The sequence below is a fragment of the Nerophis ophidion genome, linkage group LG29 (genome assembly GCF_033978795.1).
Source record: "Nerophis ophidion isolate RoL-2023_Sa linkage group LG29, RoL_Noph_v1.0, whole genome shotgun sequence".
NCBI classification, from domain to species: Eukaryota; Metazoa; Chordata; class Actinopteri; order Syngnathiformes; family Syngnathidae; genus Nerophis; species Nerophis ophidion.
In genome coordinates this window covers 15134950-15162937 of record NC_084639.1, presented here as the reverse complement: position 1 = coordinate 15162937, position 27988 = coordinate 15134950, and the positions used below count along the sequence as shown (strand labels likewise).

At 37.3% G+C, this 27988-nt stretch overlaps 1 protein-coding gene across 6 annotated transcripts in view; it reads right to left on the bottom strand.

The window, feature by feature from the left end:
* Positions 1-23124, bottom strand: part of LOC133545865 (transcription factor COE3-like) — a 162357-nt gene extending 139233 nt beyond the window's left edge. For 2 of the 6 annotated variants that reach the window (XM_061891557.1, XM_061891553.1), the window contains exons 1-3: positions 22654-23114; positions 7046-7202; positions 6910-6973 (exon numbers count right to left, since the gene is read on the bottom strand). In XM_061891557.1, coding sequence (XP_061747541.1) covers positions 6910-6973; positions 7046-7202; positions 22654-22790 — 358 coding nt within the window. In that variant the 5' untranslated portion in view covers positions 22791-23114. Of the gene's footprint in view, positions 1-6909; positions 6974-7045; positions 7203-22653 lie in introns of all 6 variants that reach the window. The other 4 variants (XM_061891558.1, XM_061891554.1, XM_061891555.1 and 1 more) reach the window with 4 other exon arrangements.
* Between the last annotated feature and the right edge of the window lie 4864 nt (positions 23125-27988).

Here is a 27988-nt window from a genome sequence, read left to right as displayed (position 1 = left end):
GCAATCTACTAATACTGTAAAAGTATCAATCAATCAATCAAACCCAATGGTCCCAATTTTCTGTGTTAAAAATGTTGTTTTTGATAAAAAAAATAATTGTTTTATTGCTTCAAAATTCAAAGACTTTGTTTCATTATTACATTTCTGCGTCTCGTTTGCGAGTATGACATTAAGTCCGAGACGTTAGATAGATAGATAGATAGATAGATAGATAGATAGATAGACAGACAGACAGACAGACAGACAGACAGACAGACAGACAGACAGACAGACAGACAGACAGACAGACAGACAGACAGGTAGATAGATAGGTAGATAGATAGATAGATAGATAGATAGATAGATAGATAGATAGATAGATAGATAGATAGATAGATAGATAGATAGATAGATAGATAGATAGATAGATAGATAGATAGATAGATAGATAGATAGATAGATAGTACTTTGTTGATTCCTTCAGGAGAGTTCCTTCAGGAAAATTAAAATTCCAGCAGCAGTGTACAGAGTTGAGATCAATTTAAATAAAAGTAAAAAGTAGATAATGGGGGTTTAAATGGAAACAAAATAAATAAATATTACAATAAGAATAAAAAATAAAAAGCAACAATGGGAATAAAAATATAACAGTAAAATAAGAATATAACAAGAAAAAAGTAGGCAGTAGTGACCATGTTATGAAAACGTATTGCACTGTTATTGTTTTGCATCCCCTGTCATCCTAGTACCCCCCGCGCCCCGCCCCAGCGAGGAGTTAGATGGTAGGTGTGTTTTTGTTGCGCCCTAAAAAGTGTTAAAAGTTAAAGTAACAATGATTGTCACACAAACACACTAGACATGGCAAAATTATTCTCTGCATTTGACGCATCACCCTTGATCACCCTATGGGAGGCAAGGGGAGCAGTGGGCAGCAGCGGTGGCCGCGCCCGGGAATCATTTTTGCTGATTCAACACACAATTCCAATGCTTAATGCTGGGGATAGGTTGATTGGCAACACTAAATTGGCCCTAGTGTTTGAATGTGAGTGGGAATGTTGTCTGTCTGTGTTGGCCCTGCGATTAGGTGGTGACTTGTCCAGGGTGTACCCTGCCTTCCGCCCGAATGCAGCTGAGATAAGCTCCAGCACCCCACACAACCCCAAAAGAGACAAGCGGTAGAAAATGGATGGATGCTGAGTGCCAAGCAGGGAGGTAATGGGTCCCATTTTTATAGTCTTTGGCATGACTCCGCCGGGGTTTGAACTCAGGGCGGACACTCTAACCCAGTGGTTCTTAACCAGGGTTCCATCGAACCCTAGAGGTTCGGTGAGTCGACCTCAGGGGTTCGGCGGAGATCAAAACACCCCCGACTCTTCGTGTAAATAAAAATTTCTCCCTGCGGGCGTATTACGGATACGGCAACAGCTGACTGATTTGCAGGTGTGTAATTTGTTGTGAGTTTATGCACTGTCTTAGTTTTGTTGTTTGAACAAGGTGAATTTCATGAACAGTTCATTTTGTGCACAAGTAAAAAAAAACATGGTAACACTTTAGTATGGGGAACATATTCACCATTAATTAGTTGCTTATTAACATGCAAATTAGTAACATATTGACTTTTAACTAGTCATCAGGTACTAATTAATGCCTTATTCGGCATGGCCTTATTAGAACCCTAACCCTCAAACCCTGATTATAACCCTAACCCTAACCAAATAACTCCAAATTAAGTCTTTATTACTTAGAATATGTTCCCCTACTGTCCAAAAAACTGTAAATTAAGTATTTGTTACTTAGAATATGTTCCCCTAGTGCATGGGTGTCAAACTCTGGCCCGGACCACAATATTGGGGTCGTGCCTTAAAAGCACTGCCTTTAGCGTTCTCCACAACCTGTCGTTACGTCCGCTTTTCCTCCATACATACAGCATGCCGGCCAAGTCACATAGTATATGCGGCTTGTACACACACACACACACACAAAAGTGAATGCAATGCATATTTGATCAACAGCCATACAGGTCACACTGAGAGTGGCTGTATAAACAACTTCAACACTGTTACAAATATGCGCCACACTGTGAACCCTGACCAGACAAGTATGACAAACACAATTCGGGAGAACAACAGCACTGAAACACAACATGAACACAACAGAACAAATACTCAGATTCCCTTGCAGCACTAACTCTTCCGGGACGCTACAATATCCACCCCCGCTACCACCGAACCCCGCCACCCCCAAACCCCACCTTATTATTTTATTTTCAAATGTATTAGCTAGTGGAAAAAGTTAATGTTGATATTTACTTCAGAAGGCTACAAATACAAAAGAGACATTACATTTTTTATTTAAATGTTATTTCTGTGATGTTTTTTCGTTTGTTTTTTGAAAGTTGATTTTGCACAGTTAGGTTGTATAAGGGTTGTTAAAGCAAATCAGTGTAGCAAACTGAGCAATAATTAAAGTTTTATTCATTCACTTTCTCTTGCTACTTCAAGGCTTGAATGTTTGATTCATTCCTTATTGTTATTTTACTTTCAATATTTTACTTTATTGGCCTTTGGAAAAAGTTTATTTGGATATTTACCTCAGAAGGCTGCAAATAGAAAAGAGGCATTCAATTTTTATTTAAATTTTATTTGATATGCCATTGATATTTTTTAATTTTTTTTATTATTATTTGAAACTCAATTTTGCATGTCACTAAAGTTATATAAGCCTTGCTTGTTCAATATTCAATGCAAAACTTTTTTGGGTCCCTATTAAAATGTTAATTTGTTCAACCTTGGCCCGCGGCTTTGTTCGGTTTAAAATTTTGGCCCACTCTGTATTTGAGTTTGACACCCCTGCACTAGTGTCCAAAAAACTGTAAATTAAGTCGTTGTTACTTAGAATATGTTCCCCTAGTGTCCAAAAAACTGTAAATTAAGTCTTTGTTACTTAAAATGTTCCCCTAGTGTCCAAAAAACTGTAAATTAAGTCTTTGATACTTAGAATATGTTCCCCTAGTATCCAAAAAACTGTAAATTAGGTCTTTGTTACTTAGAATGTTTCCCTAGTGTCCAAATAACTCTAAATTAAGTATTTATTCCTTAGAATATGTTCCCCTAGTGTCCAAAAAACTGTAAATTAAGTCTTTGTTACTTAGAATATGTTCCCCTAGTGTCCAAAAAACTGTAAATTAAGTCTTTGTTACTTAGAATATGTTCCCCTAGTGTCCAAAAAAACGTAAATTAAGTCTTTGTTACTTAGAATATGTTCCCCTAGTGTCCAAAAAACTTTAAAGTAAGTCTTTGTTACTTAGAATATGTTCCCCTAGTGTCCAAAAAACTGTAAATTAAGTCTTTGTTACTTAGAATATGTTCCCCTAGTGTCCAAAAAACTGTAAATTAAGTCTTTGTTACTTAGAATATGTTCCCCTAGTGTCCAAAAAAACGTAAATTAAGTCTTTGTTACTTAGAATATGTTCCCCTAGTGTCCAAAAAACTGTAAATTAAGTCTTTGTTACTTAGAATATGTTCCCCTAGTGTCCAAAAAAACGTAAATTAAGTCTTTGTTACTTAGAATATGTTCCCCTAGTGTCCAAAAAACTGTAAATTAAGTCTTTGTTACTTAGAATATGTTCCCCTAGTGTCCAAAAAACTGTAAATTAAGTCTTTGTTACTTAGAATATGTTCCCCTAGTGTCCAAAAAACTGTAAATTAAGTCTTTGTTACTTAGAATATGTTCCCCTAGTGTCCAAAAAACTGTAAATTAAGTGTTTGTTACTTAGAATATGTTCCCCTAGTGTCCAAAAAACTGTAAAATAAGTCTTTGTTACTTAGAATATGTTCCCCTAGTGTCCAAAAAACTGTAAATTAAGTCTTCGTTACTTAGAATATGTTCCCCATACTAAGTGTTACCAAAAACATACAACTTTGTTTTGAATTTGAAAAAAAAAACATTTTATTTTTCACTAAAGAAGGGTTCAGTGAATGCACATATGAAACTGGTGGGGTTCGGTACCTCCAACAAGGTCAACCCTAACCCTAACCACTGCTCTAACCATAATACTGTAAGTATTGTACTTACTACCATCCATCCATTTTCTACCGCTTATTCCCTTTGGAGTCGCAGGGGGCACCGGTGCCTATCTCAGCTGCAATCGGGCGGGAGGCAGCGTACACCCTGGACAAGTCGCCACCTCATCGCAGGGCCAACACAGACAGACAACATTCACACTCACATTCACACACTAGGGACCATTTAGTGTTGCCAATCAACCTATCCCCAGGTGCATGTCTTTGGAGGTGGGAGGAAGCCGGAGTACCCGAAGGGAACCCACACATTCACGGGGAGAACATGCAAACTCCACACAGAAAGATCCCGAGCCCAGGATTGAACCCTGACTACTCAGGACCTTCGTATTGTGAGGCGGACGCACTAACCCCTCTTCCACCGTGAAGCCCTGGCTGAGAGAGCCATGAAAGCCAAATATTTCAAAATATATTTCCGTGAGAGCCATATAATATTTTTTTACAACTAAATGCTTGCATTTTTAAGTAAGACCAACATTTTTAGAGTATAATAAAACTCTCATTCTTTTTAAAAACATTGTTTTTCTAAAGCAGGGGTGTCAAACTCATTTTAGATGGGAGGCCACATGGAGAAAAATCTACTCCCAAGTGGGCCAGACTGGTAAAATCGCGGCATGATAACTTAAAAATAAAGACAACTTGATTGTTTTCTTTGTTTAAATAATTAAACAAGCACATTCTGAAAATGTAAAAATCATAATGTTGGGTTTTTTGTTGTTTTTTTTTCAATTACCTGTTAAGTAAATGATAAAAGGGTTGTACTTGTATAGCGCTTTTCTACCTTCAAGGTACTCAAAGCGCTTTGACACTACTTCCACATTTACACACACATTCACACACTGATGGAAGGAGCTGCCATGCAAGGCGCTAACCAGCACCCATCAGGAGCAAGGGTGAAGTGTCTTGCTCAGGACACAACGGACGTGACGAGGTTAGTACTAGGTGGGGATTGAACCAGGGACCCTCGGCTTGCGCACGGCCACTCTCCCACTTAAAGTATATACATTTTAATTTTACATTTTCTGAATAAATGACCGTATTTCCTTGAATTGCCGCCGGGGCGCTAATTAATTGAAAACCTCTTCCCACTCCTGCGCTTACTAAAGGCATGCGGTAAAAGTAAACATGCGCTAATTAATTTAAAACCTCTTCTCACCCCTGCGCTTACTAAAGGAATGCGGTAAAAGTAAACATGCGCTAATTAATTTAAAACCTCTTCTGACTCCTGCGCTTACCAAAGGCATGCAGTAAAAATTTGAGTGTGATGTAAGCCTCGACCTTAAATCCTACTGAATAGCTCTTAATCTTCTTCCCTTTATGCGATTTCAAATTACCGGTATTGAAATCAGCCTCCTCCATTTTGAAAATGATGACAGGGGAAGTGTCACTCGTGACGTCACGAGTTTGAACAGGCGGTAATACTAAGCATGCGCTAATTATTTTGGGAAGCGAGTTTTCACTTCAAGGCAGGCGCATACTATATGCCCTGTGGCAATTCAAGGAAATACGATATGTGATAATGTTGATCAGTCAACTCTTGGTGTTCATTTTCAATCTATCAAGATAAAAACCGTATATCAAAATCAAATTACAGGATGTTATTTATGCAGTTTGACCATTTTTCTCGACTCATGTACTAACATCATGTGGTTTATTTTGTACATACTTCGTATCATCTGCAAAGATACAGAAAATTGCTATTGCGACATCCAGTGGACACATTTAGAACAGCTGTTTCTTTCATTCAAAAATTTCAGGTTGATTTTTATACTTAGCAAACTCATCCCACGGGCCAGATAAAACCTGTTCGCGGGCCGTACGTTTGACACCCCTGTTCTAAAGCTAAGCAATAATAAATATAATACTTCTTACAATTAATGCGACTTCTTGAACAGGTGCGATAGAAAATGGATGGTTGGATTAAAATGCACGAGAATGTTTTATAGTTTGAACGTTATTTTTGACACTGTGATTACCAGCGGAATTATTCATTACTTATTGTATTAAAAAATGTCGGTTAAGATTTATCAGAGTGCCAGATGCAGTCATCAAAAGAGCCACATCTGGCTCTAGAGTCATAGGTTCCCTACCCCTGAGCTATTTAAACTTAGTTGTAGTTTTTTTTGACAAATTTGGAGGCGTTAAAATTGCCATGTAAAATCGCTAATGCTAATCAGTAGTGTTGCGTTTGACCCGGTCTTCTGCCGGTCACCTCCCAGGTTGGTTCGATGACACATAAGCTGGTTTTAAGTGAATCCCAAGCAGAGTTGCTTATTTTGATATTTTATTACCAAAGCTTTGGGAGACCAATCTAGATACAACCTTTCAATCGCATTGCCCAAATTGATCTAATTCTACTACGGAAGTTTTCGCCTCTTCTCTCCCTCTCACGCCCCACTTTTTCTCCTCTACTTCACTTCACTCTTCCCCTCCTCCTAGCCTGAGACATTTGAGATAAAAGAGTGTTATTGTTGCAAGTTACATTCCAACTATCAAGGCCTACGTACGCCCAACACTTAGCTGTTTTAAAATATGACTAGGATATAAAGCTGTTTTAAAATATGACTAGGATATAAAAAGATATCAATCTCCGTCAGTAGCATATCAATAGCAAAGCCAGTGTATAATAGCTTTAGGATAAGTTATTTTTATTTATTTTCTACTTGCATTGGAGCGTTTTTTTTAAGCCAATTGCTTTTCAATTCCAACATTACATAGAGGTATTATGGCTGAGTCCACTCTCAGTGCTGCTGGAGTGATCACACGACAACCGGGCGAAATATGGCATTTTACGTGAATCGGTGAAACAGGACTTGTGCCAAAAACTGGGACTACGCTTGACTGGACTCACCGTTGCTGTAAAGAAGCTGTAACCTGTAGTGGATTCCATTGTTGGTTTTCTCTCCGTTGTACTCCTGTCGGGACACAGGGCCATAAAGCGACTTCAAAGCAAGATCGCCACAAAGATGGCCGACGGGGCTTCCTACCTTGTCCTTCTCCACAAAGTCCACGTAGGACGTCCTCTCGATCTCCACGGGCTGACCCTGGCGGTCGTACAGCGCCAGGACAAAGTGGAAGAAGTTGGACTTCCTCAAGTTGGACGGCGGCTGCTTCTCGAAGTGAGCTCGCGCTAGACCCACACCGCTAACACACACACAAACACACACACACACACACACACACACACAAAGACTCCCTTTATTGAAGTACAGTGTTTTATTGTCCTATATTCAAACACAGTGTTACTGTTCAAACTGAGGTCAAGAATATTAAATAACCTTGTTAAATAAAACCTCTGCCTTGTTTTTAATGAATTCTTGGGGCTACTACGCTACTGTTTTTTTAATGTGGGTCATTACGGTGGTACTTGGGGAGCCAAGTGATTTAAGAGGTGGTATAGTGTATTTTGTACAATGTGTAGTGTCTTGTATTGTATAGTATAGTGTATTTCGTATTGTATTGTTATTGTGTATTGTATTATAATGTGTGAACTGAGTATTGTACAGTGTATTTTGTGTACAGTGTATTGTATTGTATTTTGTGTACCGTGTATTTAATTGTATTTTGTGTACCGTGTATTGTATCGTGCACTGTGTATTGTATTGTATAGTACAGTGCATTATATTGTATCGTATATTTTGTGTTGTGTATTCTATTTTTGTGTATAATTGTTGTGTATACTATATTGCAGTGTATTGTATATTGTAGTTTGTGTATTGTATTATATTTTGTGAACTGTGTATTGTACTGTATTTTGTGTACTATGTATTGTATTACATTTTGTGTACTGTATTAAATTTTGCGTACTGTGTATTGTATTATATGTTGTGAACTGTGTATTGTATTGTGTTTTGTGAACTTTGTATAGTGGCGTGTTTTGTGTACTGTATTATATTTTCCGTATATTGTACTGTATTTTGTGAACTATGTATTGTATTGCATTTTGTGAGTGAGTGTGAGCGAATTATATTTATATAGCGCTTTTCTCTAGTGACTCAAAGCGCTTTACATAGTGAAACCCAATATTTAAGTTACATTTAAACCAGTGTGGGTGGCACCGGGAGCAGGTGGGTAAAGTGTTTTGCCCAAGGACACAACGGCAGTGACTAGGATGGCAGAAGCGGGGATCGAACCTGGAACCCTCAAGTTGCTGGCACGGCCGCTCTACCCACTTAGCACAGTACAGAGTACATAGCATAAACGCACTGTTTATGTTGTGTACTGTGTACAGTATTATATTATGTATATTGTGTATTGTATTGTGTTTTGTGTATTGTATATTGTATTTTGCATTTTATTGTATTGTGTAGTGACTCTCGAACTGTGGCATGTGTACCACTAGCGGTACCCGGACTTCATCGAGTGGTACACCAAAGAATCACTTGATTAAAGTAGTATATTCAAACACAGTGTAACTGTTCAAACTGTGAGTAATGTTACTGTGGACAAAAATATTATTTATACTTGTAGAATGAAACCTCAGGCTCGTTTTTAATGAATATATAGACTTACTACACTATTGTATTATAAGGTAGGTCATTATGGTGGTACTTGGAGAGCCAAGTGTTTTCTGAGGTGGAACTTTAAATGTCTGGGTTTGCCCTCCCGGCGATGGTACCGTATTTTTCGTCCGATAGGGCGCAGTTAAAATCCTTTCATTTCCTCAAAAAACTTGACAGTACGCCTTATATTTCGGTGCGCCTAATGTGCGAATTAATTGTAGTTGTGCTTACCGACCTTGAAGCAATTCTTTTTGGTACATAGTGTAATGATACGTGTGACCAGTAGATGGCAGTCAAACATAAGAGATACATGTGGACTGCAGGTTGACGCCTGTTAATTACATGACTCTAGCAACAACAAAACTATGATGTTCCATTGACAATATACAACATTACACACGGCTCTCATCTGCATAATTCCCAAAAATGTGCGCTCCCCTGTAGTCCGTGCCGAAGTCAATAAGCTCCTTATTTTGACTCTGTCTTCTTGTTTTGGGGCTGTTACCATATCTAATATAAAGTAGCATACGGTTCTTACTTATGTCTGTCAGTAGACCCGCTAAGGAAACTACCAGTAAAACAACGATGACGGGGAGAAGAGGCTGTCGAAGTGGAGGCACGTAAATAATAGTGACATGCCAATCGATACTGAAATATAGATACCGCGATAACAGATCTTCATGCTAGAATATCGATTCTCAAATCAAAATATCCAAACTTTTGATACTTTAGTTCAGGAGTGTCCACCAAAGTCAGTGAAAAGTGAAAGTATCCAGGGTCCATTGGTATGTTGTTGTTTTTTTTTCAAAAAGCTTAAAACAGATGTTGTGTCAGCGTTGTATTATTAGTGACAAAGGATATTATTAATGATTAGATATAGCATTTTAGATTTTTCTCATTAAATACTCTTTTTTCCACTTTTTTCTTATATTTTTACTATTATTTTATTTCATTTAAGAACAGAATAAAAATATTAAAAATACTGCAGAATCTGGTGTGTCAAAAACTCTGCCAGAAAAAACATTAATGTTCAGTTAAACATTTAACAGTCTTTATTATTGTTGTTTCAAATTGATTTACTAAGTTAGTATGATTGGTATTTCTTGATTAAACAACTAACTAAACGTTTTTTTATATTGTACATGTATTTAACTTTTATGTGGAGAGCTTTTAATATTCTTCTAACTAATTCCTTAACTAGTAATTTTTTCAATAATTAACTAAACTTTGTTTATATTTTATTATATATGTAGGCATTTTATTTTGTGTTGAGAGGTTTTAATGTTTTGCCAACTAATTCATTAACTTGTGTAATTGTATTATTTGTTCTACTAATTAACAAAACTTTGTTTATATTTTATTATATATGTATGTATTTTGGGCTTCACGGTGGTAGAGGGGTTAATGCGTCTGCCTCACAATACGAAGTTCCTGCAGTCCTGGGTTCAAATCCAGGCTCGGGATCTTTCTGTGTGGAGTTTGCATGTTCTCCCCGTGAATGCGTGGGTTCCCTCCGGGTACTCCGGCTTCCTCCCACTTCCAAAGACATGCACCTGGGGATAGGTTGATTGGCAACACTAAATGGTCCCTAGAGTGTGAATGTGAGTGTGAATGTTGTCTGTCTATCTGTGTTGGCCCTGCGATGAGGTGGCGACTTGTCCAGGGTGTACCCCACCTTCTGCCCGATTGTAGCTGAGATAGGCGCCAGCGCCCCCCCCCCCCCGCGACCCCAAAAGGGAAAAAGCGGTAGAAAATGGATGGATGGATGGATGGATGTATTTTATGTTGAGAGCTTCTAATATTTCTGAAACGAATGCATAAGTTATTGCAATTGTTTGTTGTTGTTGTTTTACTAATTAACTACACTTTGTTCATATTTTATTATATATGTATGTACTTTATTATATTTTGAGAGCTTCTAATATGTTGGATCAGGGGTGTCTTATGCGACTTAACGGTCGCATATTGAGAAGTCAAGTATGGGTTGAGGGGCCATTTCGATATTTACTTTTATATATATACATACATACATATATATATATATATATATATATTATAATTTATTTTTTCCTACGTTGATTTATTTTTAGATTGATATATTTGAAAATACACAACTTTGAATGGTTGACCAAATACTTATTTTCCACCATAATTTACAAATAAATTCTTTAAAACTCCTACAATGTGAATTCCTGGATTCCGTCTCTCACAGTTGAAGTGTACCTATGATGAAAATTACAGACCTCTGTCATCATTTTAAGTGGGAGAACTTGCACAATCGGTGGCTGACTAAATACTTTTTTGCCCCACTGTAAACTATCAGACTGCATGGTCGGTAGTACTAGTGGGTTTCAGTAGGCCTTTAACCAACTTGAATCACTGTTATCGTTTTAGACAGCCTTAGAGTCGAAGAAACTGTCTAATAGACGTAACACGTAGGATAAAATATTTGTCGGGAGCCGGAAGTGACGTCCACGGCTCGTTAGCCGCTCCGGAAGCCGTTGACGATCAACATGTTTATTCATTCCCGCCGGTTCCGTTCGGGGCACCGCAGCGACTCCCCCATCGACGGATTAAAACAGCCGCGACCTTTGCTCACGCACTTTGGGCGCTCGTTTGCGGGCGTCGACAAGCCAGTTAAAAAAACACTCACTTCCGGTGTGCGATCCCTTCACTTCCCGCTCACCGTCGACATCTGCTCGCGAACAGTGCGCGGCGTGTGGCGTTTAGGTTGGACAGCGGCGCCGCAATTAGCATAATTGAACTAATAATTGAGCTGACGAGCGTCCAGAGTGGAGTTGGATGGTGATGATGATGAAGGTGGCTCCGTGTTTTAATTGCGATAATGGAGAGTTTTAGCGCCGATGCCAAATTCGCCACTGCGCACCCACGGGAGACATGTGCACGTGACAGGAAGTCGGGCGGAAGTGTAGAAGACTAATTTGTTGGTAATAGGTAGTGACACGCAACATTAGGACACACACCGTGCGACGCTGCCACCATCCAACTACACAGACACACACACTTTGTCTAACATGGAAGATTGCCATGAATTGATTTACGTGGACCCTGACTTAAACAAGTTGAAAAACGTATTCAGTTGTTACCATTTAGTGGTCAATTGTACGGAATATGTACTGAACTGTGCAATCTACTAATAAAAGTATCAATCTATCAATCAATCAACAACTTTAAAGGCCTACTGAAATGAGATTTTCTTATTTAAACGGGGATAGCAGGTCCATTCTATGTGTCATACTTGATCATTTCGCGATATTGCCATATTTTTTGCTGAAAGGATTTAGTAGAGAACATCGATGATAAATTTTGCAACTTTTGGTTGCTAATAGAAAGCCTTGCCTTTACCAGAAGTAGCAGACGATGACATCACATGTTGATGGCTCCTCACATCCTTACATTGTTTTTAACGGGAGCCACCAACAAAAAGTGCTATTCGGACCGAGAAAATTACAATTTCCCCATTAATTTGAGCGAGGATGAAAGATTTGTGTTTGAGGATATTGACTAGAAAAAAATAAAATAAAATTCCAGTAAAAAAAAAAAACGCGATTGCATTGGAACGGATTCAGATGTTTTTAGACACATTTACTAGGATAATTCTGGGAAATCCCTTATCTTTCTATTGTGTTGATAGTGTTTTAGTGAGTTAAATAGTACCTGATAGTCGAGGGGTGTATCCACGGGTGTCTTGAGGCCAGTGTCTAACGGAAGTCAACGGCAGCTGTACGGACGGCACAAGCTCAGCTGATCTCCGGTAAGTGGCGACTTTTTACCACAATTTTCTCACCGAAAACTGCTGGTTGACATTTGGTCGGGAACCATGTTCGCTTGACCGCTCTGATCCACAGGAAAGTTTCACCTCCGGGAATTTTAAACGAGGAATCACCGTGTGTTTGTGTGGCTAAAGGCTAAAGCTTCCCAACTCCATCTTTCTACTTTGACTTCTCCATTATTAATTGAACAAATTGCAAAAGATTCAGCAACACAGATGTCCAAAATACTGTGTAATTATGCGGTTAAAGCAGACAACTTTTAGCTGTGTGTGTGTGCGGAGCGCTAATACTTCCTAAGAGTCTGTGACATCACGCGTACACATCATCATTACACAACGTTTTCAACAAGAAACTCCGCGGGAAATTTACAATTGTAAATTAGTAAACTAAAAAGGCCGTATTGGCATGTGTTGCAATGTTAATATTTCATCATTGATATATAAACTATCAGACGGCGTGGTGGGTAGTAGTGGGTTTCAGTAGGCCTTTAACAAGCTCAGAAAGCACAAGTGTGTTTTTGGCACTCTGCGCATGACCCGAGAAAAATCTGAACCCTTATTTAACATCATTGTATATGATTTTTATCTTTTAATCCCACACTCGTACCAACTCGATTTCTCATTAATTCAATGATTTGACTGACTTGAGTCTTTATCATGGGAAAAAAATTGTCTTCTCGTCATGACAAAATTTTAGGACTTTCTGAGTCCATCCATTTTTTACCGCTTGTCCCGTTTGGGGTAGCAGGGGGGTGCTGGAGCATATCTCAGCTGCAATCGGGCGGAAGGCAGGGTACACCCTGGACAAGTCGCCACCCCGTCGCAGGGCCAACACAGATAGACAGACAACATTTACACTCACATTCACACACTAGGGCCAATTTAGTGTTGCCAATCAACCTATCCCCAGGTGCGTGTCTTTGGAGGCGGGAGGAAGCCGGAGTACCCGGAGGGAACCCACGCAGTCACGAAGAGAACATGCAAACTCCACACAGAAAGATCCCGAGTGAAGAATCGAACCCAGGATCTTCATGTTGTGAGGCAGACGCACTAACCCCTCTCGCACCGTGCTGCCCAATTGACTGTTTGGACTAATTTTATGAGGACTCATGCTTCTCATGTCATTACCGTGGTGGACAAATAAGCGGTCTTCTCATCAAAGGGTGTTTTTGTATGGATTTTTCTCAATTCCAGATTTGTTCGCTTTTCCATCATCATCATCATCATCATCATCATCGCAAAACAAGATCGGTCTTTTCAACAGCTTTTTTTATTCCGACTTGATGATTTTATTTGTCAGGATTTGACTCACTTCACACTGCAAAAACTGAAATCTAAGTAGGATGAAATATCTCAAATATATTATGTATGATATTTTTTTATTTTCTGTCTCATAAGATCATTCTTCTCACTAAGCAGATTTATTTATGTTAGAGAGTTTTACTTGTTTTAAGGGTTTTGGTCCTAAATGATCGCAGTAAGATATTGATATTTGCTTATTTTCCGTCTGATAAGATCATTCTTCTCACTAAGCAGATTTTATGTTGGAGTGTTTTACTTGTTTTAAGGGTTTTGGTCTGAAATGACCAAAACCATTAATGGCCCTAGTGTGTGAATGTGAGTGTGAATGTTGTCTGTCTATCTGTGTTGGCCCTGCGATGAGGTGGCGACTTGTCCAGGGTGTACCTCGCCTTCCGCCCGATTGTAGCTGAGATAGGCGCCAGCGCCCCCCGCAACCCCAAAAAAAAAGGGAATAAGCGGTAGAAAATGGATGGATGGATGGATGGTCTGAAATGATCTCAGTAAGATATTGATATTTGCTTATTTTCTGTCTGATAAGATCATTCTTCTCACTAAGCAGATTTTTTATGTTAGTGTTTTACTTTTTTTAATGGTTTTGGTCCTAAATGATCTCTGTAAGATATTGATATTTGCTTATTTTCTGTCTGATAAGATCATTTTTCTCACTAAGCAGATTTTTTATGTTAGTGTTTTACTTTTTTCAAGGGTTTTGGTCCTAAATTATCTCAGTAAGATATTATTATTTGCTTATTTTCTGTCTGATAAGATCATTCTTCTCACTAAGCAGATTTTATATTAGAGTGTTTTACTTGTTTTAAGGGTTTTGGTCCGAAATTATCTCAGTAAAATATTGATATTTGCTTATTTTCTGTCTCATAAGATCATTCTTCTCACTAAGCAGATTAATTTATGTTAGAGAGTTTTACTTGTTTTAAGGGTTTTGGTCCGAAATGATCGCAGTAAGATATTGATATTTGCTTATTTTCCGTCTGATAAGATCATTCTTCTCACTAAGCAGATTTTTTATGTTAGTGTTTTACTTTTTTTTAATGGTTTTGGTCCTAAAGGATCTCAGTAAGATATTATTATTTGCTTATTTTCTGTCTAAGATAATTTTTCTCACTAAGCAGATTTTATATTAGAGTGTTTTACTTGTTTTAAGGGTTTTGGTCCTAAATGATCTCAGTAAGATATTGATATTTGCTTATTTTCCATCTGATAAGATCATTCTTCTCACTAAGCAGATTTTATGTTCGAGTGTTTTATTTGTTTTAAGGGTTTTGGTCCGAAATTATCTCAGTAAGATATTGATATTTGCTTATTTTCCATCTGATAAGATCATTCTTCTCACTAAGCAGATTTTATGTTAGAGTGTTTTACTTGTTTTAAGGGGTTTTGGTCCTGAATGATCTCAGTAAGATATTGATATTTGCTTATTTTCCGTCTGATAAGATCATTCTTCTCACTAAGCATATTTTTTTTATGTTAGAGTGTTTTACTTGTTTTAAGGGTTTTGGTCCTAAATGATCTCAGTAAGATATTACAGCTCGTTGCTGAGATTTGATGACCTATATTGAGTAAAACATGCTTGAAACTACAATATCAGCTGATGCAAAGCTGCGTCATTAACACTCACAAGTATAAAAGTAATAATTTCTTACTTCAGGCATGAAAAAAAAATTCATGATGCCGAGCGCATATCATTATGTCAAGATAATGGCACTAGCATTTACTTAATTTAAGAATATTTTTCAACATATTGAGAAAAAAGGTCTCTTTTTTTCTACCAAGAAAAGTGCACTTGTTATTAGTGAGAATATACTTATTTTAAGGTATTTTGGGGTTTATTGAAGTTAGCTAATTATGCTTGTTTTGGAAAGTCTTTACAAGCTGAATTTTCTTGTTCTATTGGCAGATAATTTTGCTTAGTTCAAATAAAATACCTCAAATTTTTATTAATTTTTTTCTTGTTTTTGAACACTGACTTTTTGCAGTGCACTTTTCTGATTATTCTCACCAGCATGTGAAAACCTGTTCTCAATGAGAATTATGCCTCCTGATTTTCCACCATTTCTATGATTTGACTTATTTGATCATTTTCTCATGTCATTAATCTTATCATACAAGAACTCTGTGTTTTGTGTAAAATGTGATACGACAACTTGGTGACTTTATCTCGACTTTGGGTCAATTTTCTGATTTTTACTCAATGTAAGATCATACGCGTTTTTCACGTCATCATAATCATCATGGAATAATATGGTCAGTTTTCTCATCAGATGTGATCATGACAACCTGATGACTTATTTCTAATTAAAATAAATCCTCAGGTTTGACAGATAATATCCTCATTCACCTCACACGTCATTGTTCTAATTATCAGTATAAATAAGTCTTCTCATAGACCGCACACTTAAAAATGTTGGTTTAAAAAAATAACCCAATTTTAGTAATCGTCATTATTATTAATAATCTACTCTAATTTATTTTTTCTTGATTTAATTGATGTATTTGCAAATATTACTTTGGTTTTTTTTCTGTTTCTTTCTATGGTTGGGATATAAACAAAACATATTTCGACATTTAGGGCAGACAACAGATGCGTGAAGTATGTGAATATGATGGGCACCAGGTAGCCCGTAAGGACCAGATGAGTCACCCGCTGGCCTGTTCTGAAAATAGCTCAAATAGCAGCACTTACCAGTGAGCTGCCTCTATTTTTCAAATTGTATTTATTTACTAGCAAGCTGGTTTCGCTTTGCTCAACACTTTTAATTCTAAGAGAGACAAAACTCAAATAGAATTTGAAAATCCAAGAAAATATTTTAAAGACTTGGTCTTTCTTTGTTTGAATAAATTCATTTATTTTTTTACTTTGCTTCTTATAACTTTCAGAAAGACAATTTTAGAGAAAAAATACAACTTTGAAACTGATTTTGGGATTTTTAAACACATAACTTTTTACCTTTTCAATTTGTTCCTCTTCTTTCCTGACAATTTTAATCAAGTTTCAAGTAAATTTATTTGTTTTATTGTAAAGAATAATAAATACATTTCAATTTATTTCGTCATTTTAGCTTCTGTTTTTTCGACGAAAAATATTTGTGAAATATAACTTATTATGATTAAAATTCCAGAAAATTATTCTGGCAAATCTAGAAAATCTGTATAACCAAATTTAAATCTGATTTCAAAGTCTTTTGAATTTCTTTTAAAATGTTTTTTCTGGAAAATCTAGAAAAAAATAATGATTTGTCTTTGTTAGAAATATAGCTTGGTCCAATTTGTTATATATTCTAACAAAGTGCAGATTGGATTTGAAACTGTTTAAAACATGTCATCAAAATTCTGAAATTGATCTTAATCAGGAAAAATTACTAATGATGTTCCATAAATTCTTTTTTTAATTTTTTCAAAAAGATTCGAATTAGCTAGTTTTTCTCTTAAGTTTTTTTCCGTTGAATTCGGAATTTTAAAGAGTCGGAATTGAAAATAAACTATGTTTCAAAATTTAATTTTCATTTTTTTCCTCTTTTCTTCTCTTTTAAACCGTTCAATTAAGTGTTTTTTCATCATGTATTCTCTACAAAAAAAACCTTCCTTAAAAAGAAAAAAAATGTATGATGGAATGACAGACAGAAATACCCATTATATATATATATATATATATATATATATATATATATATATATATATATATATATATATATATATATATATATATATATATATATATATATATATATTAAAGGTAAATTGAGCAAATTGGCTATTTATTTAAGTGTGTATCAAACTGGTAGCCCTTCGCATTAATCAGTGCCCAAGAAGTAGCTCTTGGTTTCAAAAGTTTGGTGACCCCTGATGTAGTGGATGGGAATGTCTGATGCTGGATGTCAATAGAAATAAAATAAAAAATAAAAATAATAACTCAATTTTAACACAACTGCTGGTTCAGAAAAGGACCAACCCCTTACTTGAGGTATTTTAACTCAACATTTTGGGTTCATTTTTTCAACCCAACTTTAGCGTTGAATTATTGAACCGAAAAATTTAGTTATGATAACTAAATATTGGGTTATTCCCAACCACGCTATAGGGTTAAAGTATTTAACCCAAAAGTTGAGTTGATTGTAAATAATGATAGTGAGATTAATACAAAATAAAATTTCCTTCAAGAACAAAAGTAACTTTTTAATAAAAAAAAAAAAAACGCCATTTAGCCAAAAATGTGTTACTCGTTGAAAAACAACCCAACAATGGTTCATCATTTTAAAAACCCAGAAGTGTAGTTAAAATAATACACACATAACCCTAAAAATGGGTTACTCTTCATAAAAATAACTCCAATATTTAATCCAACACTATCCATCCATCCATTTTCTACCGCTTATTCCCTTTTGGGGTCGCGGGGGGCACTGGTGCCTATCTCAGGTACAATCGGGCGGAAGGCGGCGTACACCCTGGACAAGTCGCCACCTCATCGCAGGGCCAACACCGATAGACAGACAACATTCACACACTAGGGCAGACATGCACCTGGGGATAGGTTGATTGGCAACACTAATCCAACACTAGCAACTCATAAATTGGGTTTTCGAAATAACCCAGTATTTTTTAGTGTGTGATATAGTCAAATATTGTTTACTTTCGCCTCCTGATTTTTATAATTTCTACGATTTGACTGATTTTATCACTAATGTCATTATTCTCATCATCACATAAAAAATCAGTCTTCTCCTAGAGTCTAGACCGACGTGTGTAGAATGTCATCAGGACAATTTGATGACTTATTTCTCTCGATTTTGAGTCATTTTTCTGATTTTAATCATTTTATGACTACACGTTTGTCTTGTCATTACTATCATTATCATGGGAAATAAGATCAATTTTCTCAGCATTGTAAAATGTGATCATGACAACCTGAAGATTTCTTACTCATGAGGTATTTTCAATTCTCGATTTATCATTATTTACTTTTTTCATGTCATTATCATCATCATGGAGAAATAAGGTCTGTCTTCTCATCAACTGACCATTGCAAAAATGTCACCTTGACAACTTCTCATGATTTCAAGTAAATTCTCCGACTTGGCACATTTTATCATCAGTTACTTTAGCCGTGTCATTATTCTCATCATCATAAAAAATGCAGTCTTCTCATTGACTAATGAGTGTACAGTAGAATGTTAATTACTTACGGCTACTGATTTTTCATCATTTTTATGATTTGACTTATTTTATTATCATTCACTTTACTCATGTCATTATTCTCATCATCATACAAAAATGCAAGAATCTTCTCATTGACTAATGAGTGTACAGTCGAACGTTAATTACCTACATTTAATTTTTCATCCTTTTTATTATTTTACTTATTTTATCCATCACTTTACTCGTGTCATTATTCTCATCATCATACAAAAATACATGAATCTTCTCATTGACTAATGACTGTACAGTACAATGTTAATTACCTACATTTCATTTTTCGTCCTTTTTATTATTTTACTTATTTTATCCATCACTTTACTCGTGTCATTATTCTCATCATCATACAAAAATGCATGAATCTTCTTATTGACTAATTAGTGTACAGTAGAATGTTGATTACTTACGGCCATTGATTTTTCATAATTTTTATGTTTGACTTATTTTATGCATCACTTTACTCATGTCATTATTCTCATCATCATACAAAAATACATGAATCTTCTCATTGACTAATGAGTGTACAGTCGAACGTTAATTACCTACATTTAATTTTTCATCCTTTTTATTATTTTACTTATTTTATCCATCACTTTACTCATGTCATTATTCTCATCATCATACAAAAATACATGAATCTTCTCATTGACTAATGAGTGTACAGTCGAACGTTAATTACCTACATTTAATTTTTCATCCTTTTTATTATTTTACTTATTTTATCCATCACTTTACTCGTGTCATTATTCTCATCATCATACAAAAATACATGAATCTTCTCATTGACTAATGAGTTTACAGTAGAATGTTAATTACCTACAACATTTCATTTTTCATCCTTTTTATTTTACTTATTTTATCCATCACTTTACTCATGTCATTATTCTCATCATCGTACAAAAATACATGAATCTTCTCATTGACTAATGAGTGTACAGTAGAAAGTTAATTACTTACGGCCATTGATTTTTCATACTTTTTATGGTCTGACTTATTTTATCCATCACTTTACTCATGTCATTATTCTCATCATCATACAAAAATGCAAGAATCTTCTCATTGACTAATGAGTGTACAGTACAATGTTAATTACCTACACTTCATTTTTCATCCTTTTTATTATTTTTCTTATTTTATCCATCACTTTACTCATGTCGTTATTCTCATCATCATACAAAAATGCATGAATCTTCTCATTGACTAACGAGTGTAGAGTACAATGTTAATTACTTACGGCTCCTGATTTTTAAACATTTGTATGACTTGACTGATTGTATCATTCACTATAATCATCATCATGATTTAAAAAATGAGTCTTCTCACAGACTAATAATTGTAAAATGTGATCATGACAACTTGATGACTTCTTGACTTACTTTATTATTATTCACTTTTCTCATGTAACTTATCATCATGGAAAATTAAAGCCGGCCTTTTCATAGAATAACAATTGTAAAATGTCATAATGATAATTTGAAGACCTATTGCTCTGGATTTTATGACCGTTCACAATTCCCATGTCATTTATCATCATTATCATGGAGAAATAAGATCTTCTCCATCATGAGATCTTTTCAATTTGACTCATTTTTATCATTATTCACAATACTCATGTCATTATTCTCACCATCATATAAAATGCAGTCGTGGACAGTAAAATGTTTTTATTGATCCTGATTTTTCATCATTTCTATGACTTGACTGATTGTTTCATCATTCACTATACACATGTTTTCTCATCGACAAATGAGTGTACAGCAACATTTTAAATTATAGCTTTTAATTATTATAATTTTTATGATTTGACTGATTTTATAATCATTCACTTTCCTCATGTCAGTATTCTCATCATCGTCGTTTAAAAAATGAGTTCTCTCACAGACTTGATGACCTCATCATCACGATATTTTATCAATTATATATTTTCCTTACCTTATCATTGTTCACTTTTCTCATGGCATTATCATCACGGAAAAATACGGCCGGTCCCCTCATAGACTGACGCGTGTAAAACCTCCTCATGACAGTTTGATGACTTATTTCTCTCAATTATGAGTACATTTTCTATTTTAATCTTTTTATGACTGTTCACATTTCTCATGTCATTATTATCATCACTGTCATGAAAAAATAAGGCTGGTCTTTGCAATTGTGAAATGTCATCATGACAACTTGACTTGGCAATTTGATGATCTAATGCGCTCGATTTTGATTCCATTTTCTAATTTTATGACCGTTCACAATTCTCATGTCATTTATTATCAGTTATCATGGAGAAATAAGATCAGTTTTCTCACCAAATGGCGATTGTAAAATGTGATCTTGACAACTTGATGACTTCTTCATCACAATAATTTGTCAATTGTAGATGTGCCTTACTTTATCATTATTCACTTTTCTCATGGCATTATCATCATGGGAAAAAATAAGGCCGGTCCTCACAAAGACCGACGTGTGTAAAACCTCCTCATGACAGTTTGATGACTTTTTTCTCTCGATTCTGAGACAATTTACCGATTTTAATAATTGTATCACCATTCACTTTTCTCATGTCCTTATCATTATCATGGAGAAATAAGTGCCAGATTTCTCACATATGTGATCACGACATCTTAACTTCTCATCGATTCTTTGATTTGATTTATTTTTACCTTCATTGTAGCAAATATCTTGGTTCTCATCTGGCAATGACACCATTCAAATATTAAAATGAGGTCTCATGCTTTAAAACTGTGTGACATTTTAACACAGGCGCTTGCTGATGTTGGAGTCTAACACCTGCATTGTGTGTGTGTGTGTGTGACTGGGTGTGTGTGTGTGCGCTTTTACATGATTGCCTTGCCGTTGAATAACAATAATAATAATAATAGTCATAGTATATTAATTGTAATAATCATGGTACTAATAGTAATAGTAATATTAGTAAGTAATATATAATAAATACTTCAAGACGATTGAGTATTTCTTTCAAATCTATTCAGTCATTTTTCATTGATAAACAACATTTATCATTTATTTACAGAAAAATGACATATGTATTCATGCTTATTATAGTTATTTTATTTTGGGGAGGTTCCTCAGATTTAATTTGACTTCAGTAACGTTTCTAGAAACTCCAGCAACTCATACGTTCCATTTCCCGTACAAACCTTCCAGAATATATTTTTACACTGGGACATTTGTAATGTATTTACGGTGTGTGTGTGTGGGAACTTGGCTGAAGAGTCGCACATACTTTTTCGTGGCGGTCAAAGCATTAAATATTGTCGCTATGAAAGATTCCCCTTTGAAATAGTCACAAAAATATCATTAAAACTATTTAAAACCTACTTATTATGTTTAATAGTTTATAACACAGTCATAAATATCGTCCTGTTATTATTTGTATTAAATGCGTTAGAACAGTTCTAAATGACAACAAATCTTAGAGTTATTAATAGTCGCATATAAAATAATCATTACAAAAATATGATGAATTAATTCACGCACCTTTTTGTGTTTATTATTATTATACAATATTGCTTAATTCCCTGCATAGTTTTTGGTCATAACCATTGTATTAATAAACTTTTAGTAAATTATATTACTCTAAATAGTTGGTGGTCATTAAATGTAATAATGTTATAATTATGACTGTATGACACTATTCATAAACGTTATAATTTTCGTTTTGAACAATAATTTTGAAGTCATATACATTATTATGTGTGTCAAAAAAACTTTTTTTGGGTTAAAAAAAAAAAAAAAAAAAGGACTTTAGTGTGTTTTGTTTTTGGGAGCGCGCACTCACCTCTGCGCTGCGGTGTTGGCGTCCAGGATCCCCGCGCCGTGCATCCAGGAGCGCACCGGGGTCATGCCGGTGGGGAGCGGTTCCTCCTTCATGGTCAGACCCCCCCGGGGGAGGCCGTCCTGGATGGAGAACATCATAGGAGGGCGGGGGATGAAGAAGATGAGGATGAAGAGTAATCCTCCTGCACGAGACACCTGGACCTGAGGAGGAGGAGGAGGAGGAGGAGGAGGTGGTCCCGGTCCAGAACTGTAGAGTCCTGCTCGGGTCCCTCTGGACTTGTCAGGCCGGTAAGTTGAAGGAGAGCGGGGAGAGCATCTCTCAGGAGCCGGGGGCGGGGTGCATGAGGGGCAGGGGCGGGGGGGACGCAAACGTGGAGGTCCTGATGAGACGCGGCGAGCAGCGAGAGTGAGTGGAAAGAAGAAGACGAGAAGACTCTGCTTCAAAAGGAGGTCCACTCGAGTGAGGGAGGTGGTGGGGGGGGTGTAGGGGTGGAGGGGCGAGGCCGATTGGGCGCGAGGAGAACCCCCCCAACCACCACCCCCACGCCCTCCACCTCCCTTCCCCGGTTCTTTATGGTTCCTCTGTCCCGGAGGAGAGCCCCCTTCTCCCGCGCTGAGGCTCGGATCTCCCGCGGGACAGGCGCGGAGCGAAGGGGAGGCGTGGCGACCGCCATATAAGGACAGCCTTATTTACATACTAGCGCGGACCTCGCCTCCTATTGGCTGCGGACTTCTGGCACGTCACCTCTTTGTGCTCGTGCACGAAGTAAAAGATTACAAAAACAAAAACTTGTCACCGCGCGCATACTTCAAACACCCCACCCCCCCTTTTTTTTTTTAAATAAGTTGACAGTTCTGCTTAAAATGTCTGCAAAAGTTCCAAGACCAAGTCCAATGTGGACAAAAGTCCGAGTTGACATGTGTCAGGAAGCAGGAGCGACAACATGAGCGCGGCAATGAAGGCGGACGTCGCCCTCTTGTGGCGGAATTGTTGCAGCGTCTCACAGATCTTAAAGGCCTACTGAAACCCACTACACGCAGTCTGATAGTTTATATATCAATGATGAAATATTAACATTGCAACACATGCCAATACGGCCTTTTTAGTTTACTAAATTGCAATTTTAAATTTCCCGGGACTTTCGTCTTCGAAACGTCATGTAATGATGACGTGTACGCAAGACGTCACGGGTTATTAGGAAATATGAGCGATGCGCACACAGTAGAGATGCGCGGTTTGCGGTCTCATCCGCGGAGTTCGCGGATAAACCGCAGGTCGGACGGTTGACATGACGAAAAAATAGATTTTAATTATATCTGGGCGGGTGGCGGTTGAACCATCCGGAAATATTTGATATGCATGATTCTGTGATCGGTATGCTTTGCCATTCAAAGTTCCATTTTAGACCCGTGTCACAAAGCGAAGAAGACAATGAGAGACGCTATTATTCTACTGAATGACTGCCGGTAGTCACCCAGATAATAAGTATTAGGGCGTGCTATGAAGTCATTGGCTTAGTCACCTTCTACAACATGTACGATATGTTTGTTAGTCCAGCATCATGTTGTGTGTGGCTGCCGTGGCAACACGCACACGACTGCAAGGCATACTGGGTGACACAGAGTACACTAATGGTTGTGATATAAACAATTTTAACACTCTTAGTAATATGCGCCACGTTGTGAAGCCACACCAAACAAGAATGACAAACACATTTCGGGTGAACATCCTCACAGTAACACAACATAAACGCAACACAACTAATACCCATAATCCTTTGTATTCATGACACTTCCTGACTAATTTATACACCCCAAACTCCGGGGGTGTAAAATATATTCAGGAACTGTCACGGATACAAAGGATTATGGGTATTTGTTGTGTTGCGTTTGTTGTGTTACTGTGAGGATGTTCTCCCGAAATGTGTTTGGCAATCTTGTTAGGTGTGGCTTCACAGCGTGGCGCATATCAGTAAGAGTGTTAAAATTGTTTATATCACAACCATCAGTGTACTCTGTATCACCCAGTATGCCTTTCAATCTTGAACGTGTAATTGCGGAAGCTGCACACAACATGTTGCCGGACCAACGATGGGTTCGTACATGTTGTTGAAAGTGTCAAAGTCAATGGCTTCACAGCACGCCCATATTCTTGTAGTCAGGATGAACGTTATTGGATAGTCGCAGGAATGATAGCGGTTCCAATTGTCCTCATTACTCTGTGAAACAGGTTTAAATAGCTCTGTGAGTGGTAAAGGCGGACAACCTTTGATGTATTTCAGCGGGCGGTTGGCGGGCGGGTACGGTCCTGATAAAATGTTGGTTCGAGTGGACGGCGGGTGGATGACGACCTTGGTGATGCGGATGCAGATGATATAATTGCCTATCCGCGCATCTCTAGCACACACACAGCTAAATGTCGTCTGCTTTAACGGCATAATTATACAGTTTTTTGGACAGCTGTGTTGCAGAATCTTTTGCAATTTGTTCAATTAATATTGGAGAAGTCACAGTAGAAAGATGGAGTTGGGAAGCTTTAGCCTTTAGCCCAGGGGTAGGGAACCCATGGCTCGAGAGCCAGATGTGGCTCTTTTGATGACTGCATCTGGCTCTCGGATAAATCTGAGCTGAAATTGCGTAACACGATAAGTAATGAATTATTCCACTTGTAATCACAGTGTTAAAAATAACGTTCAAAATATCAAAAATTCTCATTCATTTTTAATCCATCCATCTGTTTTCTACCGCACCTGATCAAGAAGTTGCGTTAGTGGTATGAAGTTATTTATTTATTACTGGTTAGTGTGGGGCCCGCCCTCCTGGGGGTTCTTCAGACCACCAAGCACCGACATGAGAGCCTGTTTCAGGGTTACAATATTGCTTTATTTTTCAATACGTCTCTCAGTTGCTTTCCAGTAATTGTATTCTTCTCTTTCGTTCTCGCTCGCGCTCTGGCTCCAGCCCCAACCCCATCCCTCCTCCTGGCTGCGCACCTGTCGCTGATTTCGAGTCCGGTCCTGGCACACCCCAGTTCGCTGTAGGCTCGCAGGCCACGCCCCCTCCACAGTTAGCTTCAGAATAACAATGTTATTACAAAGAATAAGAGACCTATAATACTCTAGAAATGTTGATCTTACTTAAAAATAAACGCGTTTAGTTGTGTTCAGTGTTAAAAAATATATTATATGACTCTTACGGAAACACATTTTTAAATATTTGGCTTTTTGGTTCTCTCAGCCAAAAAGGTTCCCGACCCCTGCTTTAGCCACACAAACACACGGTGATTCCTTCTTTAAAATTCCTGGAGGTGAAACTTTCCTATGGATCAAAGATCCATGTCAAGAGAACATGGATCCCACCCACATGTCAACCAGCAGGTTTCAGTGAGAGAATTGTGGTTAAAAAGTCAGTTCTTACCAGAGAAAAGCTGAGCTTGTGCCGTCCATAGCTGCCGTCGACTTTGCTGAGACACTGGCGTCAAGACACCCGTGGAGACACCCTTCCGACTATCAGGTAATATTAAACTCACTAAAACACTAGCAACACAATAGAAAGATAAGGGATTTCCCAGAATTAACCTAGTAAATGTGTCTAAAAACATCAGAATCCGTCCCAATGTAATCACCTTTTGTTTTCTAGTCCGTCGCTATCAATTTCCTCAAACACAAATCTTTCATCCTCGCTCAAATTAATGGGGAAATAGTCGTTTTCTCGGTCCGATTAGCACTTTTTGTTGGGGGCTCCCATTAAAAACAATGTGATTATGTGAGGAGCCATCAAACATGTGACGTCATCGTCTGCGACTTCCGGTAAAGGCAAGGCTTTTCTCTTAGCGACCGAAAGTTGCGAACTTTATCGTCGATGTTCTCTACTAAATCCTTTCAGCAAAAATATGGCAATATCGCGAAATGATCAAGTATGACACATAGAATGGACCTGCTATCCCCGTTTGAATAAGAAAATCTCATTTCAGTAGGCCCTTCCTTTCAAATAACCGCTCTAAATGCCAGTACATAAAAACAGAATACAATCATTTTTAAAATCCTTTACAACTTATATTAAATTGAATAGACTGCAAAGACAAGATACTTAACGTAAGTGTTATTTTTTTGCAAATATTAGCTCAATTGGAACTTGATGCCTGCAAGATGTTTCAAAAAAGCTGGCACTAGTGGCAAAAAAGACTGAAAAAGTAAAGGAATGCTCATCAAACACTTATTTGGAACATCCCACAGGTGAACAGGTTAATTGGGAACAGGTGGGTGCCAAGATTGGGTATAAAAGCAGCTTCCATTAAAGGCCTACTGAAATGAGATTTTCTCATTTAAACGGGGATAGCAGGTCCATTCTATGTGTAATACTTGATCTTTTCGCGATATTGCCATATTTTTGCTGAAATGATTTAGTAGAGAACATCCACGATAAAGTTTGCAACTTTTGGTCGCTAATAAAAAAGCCTTGCCTTTACCGGAAGTAGCAGACGATGTGCGCGTGACGTCACGGGTCGTAGGGCTCCTCACATCCTCACATTGTTTATAATCATAGCCACCAGCAGCTACAGCCATTCGGACCGAGAAAGCGACAATTTCCCCATTAATTTGAGCGAGGATGAAAGATTTGTGGATGAGGATATTGAAAATGAAGGAATAGAAAGAAAAGGAAAAAAAAGGCGATTGCAGTGGGAGCGATTCAGATGTTATTAGACACATTTACTAGGATAATTCTGGAAAATCCCTTATCTGCCTATTGTTTTAGTGAGATTATACAGTACCTGAACGTCGGAGGGGTGTGGCCAAGGGTGTGTTGACCGCAAGTGTCTGCGTGGGAGGAGGACGCATCCGACGGAGGCTCCGCTCATAACTACGGTAACTACCACAATTTTCTAACTGAAACCTGCCGGTTAACATGTGGTCGGGATCCATGTTCGCTTGTCCGCTCTGTTAAACAAGGAAACACCGGCTGTGTTTGTGTGGCTAAAGGCTAAAAGCTTCCCACCTCCATCTTTCTACTTTGACTTCTCCATTATTAATTGAACAAATTGCAAAAGATTCAACAACACAGATGTCATGAATACTGTGTAATTATGCGATTAAAGCAGACTACTTATAGCTTGGATCGGGCTGGAAAATAATGTCCGCCACAACCCGAGACGTCAAACACACGCGTCATCATACCGCGACGTTTTCAACACGATACTTCGCTGGAAATTTAAAATTGTAATTTAATAAACTAAAAAGGCCGTATTGGCATGTGTTGCAATGTTAATATTTCATCATTGATATATAAACTATCAGACTGCGTGGTCGGTAGTAGTGGGTTTCAGTAGGCCTTTAAGG